This window comes from Pteropus alecto, unplaced genomic scaffold, assembly GCF_000325575.1.
Source record: "Pteropus alecto unplaced genomic scaffold, ASM32557v1 scaffold195, whole genome shotgun sequence".
NCBI classification, from domain to species: domain Eukaryota; kingdom Metazoa; phylum Chordata; class Mammalia; order Chiroptera; family Pteropodidae; genus Pteropus; species Pteropus alecto.
The window spans coordinates 9,486,096-9,491,084 of record NW_006438073.1 but is presented as its reverse complement, the minus strand read 5'-3'; the positions used below and the strand labels follow the sequence as shown (position 1 = coordinate 9,491,084).

The window sequence follows — 4,989 nt, the reverse complement described above, 5'->3', positions numbered from 1 at the left end:
CAAAAAGCAGCAGAGAGAACAGCAACCCCCAGCCACAAGCAACGCAGGTTCCTCCCCCAGCGTACAGATCTCACGAGACGCTGCCCGGCTCTCTGCTCTGTTCCTTCTCTGAGAATTGCACGTTTCTTAGTGAATATTTTTGAATAAACCATTTTAACCCCCTTCCCGGGCACTGGGGGAGTGGGGTGGACGGGACAGCGTCATTGTGGAAAATGCGAAATCAATAGTCTCCAGACAGCTCTGAAGGAACCGAACCACAGGTGACGGCCGGGCCTCAGGCATTGAACGTCCTCAAGCTACAGTGTCATGACCAACAAAAATAGTCTTTCTCGTGCTCATTAAATGGATGGATAGATGGATGAGTGGATGGGTAGATGGGTGGATGGAGGAATAGAATAAAATGCATGTGTAATAACCTTGAAATTTCTACCATAGGCAAATGTTTTCTTGGATTTAAGTAACCAATTTTCATTAAATATATATACCCCTGAGGAGATGGCAGACCAGCCTCCTGAAGACCCATCTTGAGAAAGCACAGAATCCGGGCTTCCTTTACGTCAGGGGAAGGGGACGGGAGGGGTGCGAGGTCGGGAGGTGACCCAGACGTCTAGATGCCAGTGAGGGGGGTGGTGAAACTTCTTTGCTTTTGGTCAACAAACCCAGTTGCCGTGGTCCCAGCCCCGAGGGTCTCGGGAACCTTTTGATCGGCAATTGTGATTTTCATACGTACCTCCCTCATCCCTGGGAGGGAGTTTCGAGCAGGGAGGCTGTTTGAGTAGTTCCCAGGCTGCAGGTTGGCCTGTCCGCGTGCGGGGTTGAGCAGAAGCTTCCAATTCACATGTGTGGGGACAGGGCAGGCCTGAGCACGACAGAGTCGGAAGGCTGATTATTTTATCCATTATGGCTGTACCAGTCCAGCTGTGTTTTGTGGGGGTCTCGTCCACACCAAACAGCCGGCCTCGAACACAGAGCGGCCCCAGCCTCGTGGGTTATAGGACCTGCCGCAGGCTGAGGGCTCACGCCAGCGGTGCTTGTGTCCCAGTCGGCGGCTACTGGGAACTCCGGCGAATCACTTGACCGCAGGTATCTTGGAAGTGGAGGTGACAAGGGACATGGGCCCCAGAGTAGAAATGGGGATTCGTGATGCATCTCAGCTCCCACTCGCCGTCAGGGCAGTGTGGTAGAATCGGGAGCGAAAACCAGAGACCTGACGTTCCGACACGCCGCCCCCGAGAGCCTGAAGCCGGCGCGAGCTGTTTCTTCGTGCTGTAACCCTCGGGAGACCGTGACCTGCAAACGCAGTGGCCTTGAGTTTTCAAAGTGTTTACTTTCCAACAGGCGCTCTGATACTGGGGTGCCCGGGCCCCAGGGGAGGAGGTCCCTGCCAGCTGCTGTCCCTGCCTCTGCCCGAGCTGCCCTTGTCTGCCCTCCGCTTGCTCTTGGCTGAGACACAGGAGCCTGGTCTCTGATGAGAGGACATTGTCCCTGGACACAGCAGGGAGGACATCATCCCCTGAGGTGGTGCCTGCCCGGAGCAGTCACACTGAAGCTCTGTTTCAGACCACCCCCAGCCTCCCGCCTCTGCCCTGCCTGAGCCCCCACGCGGTCAAGGCCGTCTGCTGCCCTCTGGCTAGAGCACCCTTAACAACATCGCCGTTAAGTGTGAATATTTCTAGCTGAGAATAAGATCTGACTCATCCATCCTCCAGGCAAATTTCCAGCTTCAGACAGGAAGCCAAAAATGCAGCTTCAAAGCCTGAAACCAGCGCCTGCAGCACGTGGGGACCAGGTGAGCGAGGTGAGTGAGGGCACAGGTGCGAGCCTGTGCGGTGCCCGCGCTCTGCTGCCGGAGTCCCTGCCCGGGGCCTCGGCGGGGGATGGGATGTGTCCTCAGTCCTCCACTCGCTGCCCCTTCCACCTGACTTCAGGGGACACGCTGGTTACTGAACATAATTAGCGTCTTACACTTTTAGGTGGTTTTAAAAAACTAGGAAGGCTTTAATTATTCAGACTTTGACTCGATGGTGCTCTCCCAAGGTCACCTCTTGCACGGGGCCAAGTTCCTGTCTGATCATTTCACGACTCACGTCACGGGGAGACAAGCAGCCATCTACGCAAACGGGATTATGGTCATGTAAGTGGAATCGGAAGGGCGTGTTACGGGTGGCCTCGCGTGCAAAAGCCACTCCACACATTTGTGCGATTTAGCAGACGTTTGATCCACCTGTGGGGTGTGGCCATGAACTCGAACCAGCTTTGACTCCAAGGTGCCCCCTGAAACGGCTCCAGGGCATCAAGTTCGTCTGGTTGCTCTTTCTGGAGCCAATCCTGTGATCTGCCGCTGTCGAGCTGTTTTAAGGCTGGGAGTTGGGGCTGGAGCTACAGTGGGCCTCAGGCCCCTCTCCCAAAGTGAAGCGCAGGTCATAGGTGTGGGCTTCCTAAGCTTCGACATCCTGGTGCGATTAGGAAGTGTAAACATTTAGGAAATGATTGGCCTCCCTTCCCAAATAGCCCAATGAACCCTTCGGTAAGAATGGACCCCGCACGCCCCAAACTGATGGACAGGCCCACAGGGATGGTCACTTCCTGACAACAAAACTCAGCGTTTCAGAGGCGGGATGTGTTACTTTGCAGTTTAAGCCGAGGATACTGGTCTGCAGCCCTAGCTCCTGACCCCAGCATGGAGAGAAGCCGGGCGCGTGGTGTGCCGCGGTCCAGGCAGGCCAGCTTCGTCCTTCTGGGAGGTGGCGATGCTATGACCGAGCGAACCCGGGACTCCAGCAGCAGAGCGCCAGGGGTGGTGGGGTGGCCTCGGAGCATCGTCCCTCACTCTCTGATGCTCCTCTGGAGATTTGCTTGTCACACGCAGAATGCGGTGGAAGTACCCGTAGGTCATTTTCTGCATAACCACAGCACGCTCGTTGGCTTTATCCTGGCTCCCTCCCTTGCCTCACTCTGGGGCGAGCCGGCCATGTCACAGAGACCCAGGAGCGCTGGGGAGAGGCCATGTGGTGAGGGACGAGGGTCACCGCCAACAGCCAGGGGAGAACAGAACTCCCCTGCCAGGGGCCGTGCGCGTCACCATCGAGGCAGTGGGCCCCCGGCCCCGGCCGAGCCTTCGGGTGACAGCGGCTCCATCCAGCACCTCGACTGCAGCCTCAGGAGAGACTCTAAGCCACAGCCACGCACCGAGCTGCCACCACAACTCTGAACTGCCACACTGAGCCAGCGAATGTTTGCTGTTCGAAGCTGCGAAGTTGGTCTCACACAGCGTAACTAATGCGGAAGAGGAGAAGGTGTTTCTGGGCCGTCACCCCGACTCCACGGGAGAATGTGGCAGGTACGTGGGCGAGGCGCGCGCCCAGCAACGCGGGCCGGTAAGGTTTCCGAAGCTTTAGTGACGTGAACATTTGCCAGAGTGGAAGATGTTTGTCCCCTTGGATATGCGTATGCTGCCTACACGTTTATTAACCTTCTTCCCTTGTGTGAGTCTAAAAACCCTGGAATTTGGCCGTGAGAACCAGAGCTGGCGCCCACAGGCGGGACACAGGCAAGCGCCCGCCCCTCACGTGTCTTCCTGCAAACCTTGCCCGCGTGTCAGCGTAGACCCTGTAGGGGTGGTGAAGCCCGTCAGGGCGAGATTGTTTTGCTTGGAATAATTCCTCCTTGGTATTTCTCACGATTAAGGTTTTAATCCACCTGAACAGGGCAGGAGGGTGCATGGGTTTTACGTAGCCATCGAATACCTACATCTACCCTAAAAACCTTCACGACGATAGTGACAGCAACATGCATTTCTAAATTATTCTGAGAGTCAGATTTGTAGCACTATTTTAAAGTACTGAAATAGTATTTTTGTTGGCATACTGCAATTACACCGCTACTTAAAAAATTAAAATCAGAAGTGCTTAGCATTTTAAAATTACTATCGCTGGCTCAATTACTTGACTTTATGTAAAACAGAGGAGCAGTGCGCAGTGTGGCAGGTTTCCCCCGGAAAAACTCGCCCACACTCAAGCGCCTCTCACGAGCAAGGGCGCCATTGATACCTTTCGGGATAAAAATAATACCAAACAGCACGTCATTTTAATTTTTATAGATTTCGTTATAATGTTTAGTTATATCTTTTAATAAAACTTTATTTTTGTTTAGGTGCCAATAATATTAGAATGACACTATGTTTATTATTTATAAGTTGTAATTTATTAAATGTTTTTAATAATTTAAGAAACAAAATACAAATGCTCAATCGCATTTTGTGACATGTACCAAAATACCTACATGGACATTTTTCCTCAGTGTAGCAAGAAACCCGTAAATTTGTCCCTGGAGGGTCGAGTTGCCATCTGGACACTTTGCCTGCAATTGGGATGCGCGTTCACCAGGGGGCGCTGTCGCTGCGGGACTCTCTCCCCACAGGCTGTGTAACAAAAAGAGGACCCGGGGTCCCCACCCAACTCTGCTTCCTCAGCAAGGATAAACCGCACGAACTCGAAGTCACGTCTTCCGACGCGGCCTAAAGTCGCAGGACGACAGCAGTTATCACCGAGACGCTCATGCTCGCTCCGTCAGCAGTGACGCCGGGGGACGCCAGCCCAGCCCAGCCCAGCCGTGAGGTCGACTCTGGGCTCGAACGTGGCTCCCACAGTATGACCCTCCCAGGAAGGTCGGCCACGGTCCAGCAACAGGAGGGTGTCTGTGCCGGAGCGTGGGGGCCGCCCGCTGACCCTCGGCGTGCATCAGCCCTGGGGGACGGGCTCAGGGGGCCTGGGTGCTGCTCGGTGCCCCCGCCCACGCTGGTCAGAGGAGGGGACCGCAGCCGGACCCCGCTTCTGACACGTTCACTGTCTGCTTGGTGCACACAGACTGGGGGCGACCTGGACATCCGCTAGTTTTAGGGGGACAGAGGGAGAGCACATGTCACTGCGACAGGTCAGCAGCCAAAGCAGAGAAGCTTCTCTGCCTGAACACACACCTGGTTTCCTGTTA

The 4,989-nt window shown here is 54.8% G+C and overlaps 1 protein-coding gene across 1 annotated transcript in view; it reads left to right on the top strand.

The window, feature by feature from the left end:
• The window catches only part of LOC112482314, a 28,197-nt gene extending 24,126 nt beyond the window's left edge, over positions 1 to 4,071 (top strand). Inside the window, exons 4-6 of the mRNA XM_025049077.1 lie at positions 1,710 to 1,798; positions 2,038 to 2,134; positions 2,635 to 4,071. Coding sequence (XP_024904845.1) covers positions 1,710 to 1,798; positions 2,038 to 2,134; positions 2,635 to 3,211 — 763 coding nt within the window. The 3' untranslated portion in view covers positions 3,212 to 4,071. The remainder of the gene's footprint in view (positions 1 to 1,709; positions 1,799 to 2,037; positions 2,135 to 2,634) is intronic.
• The last annotated feature ends 918 nt before the right edge of the window (positions 4,072 to 4,989 follow it).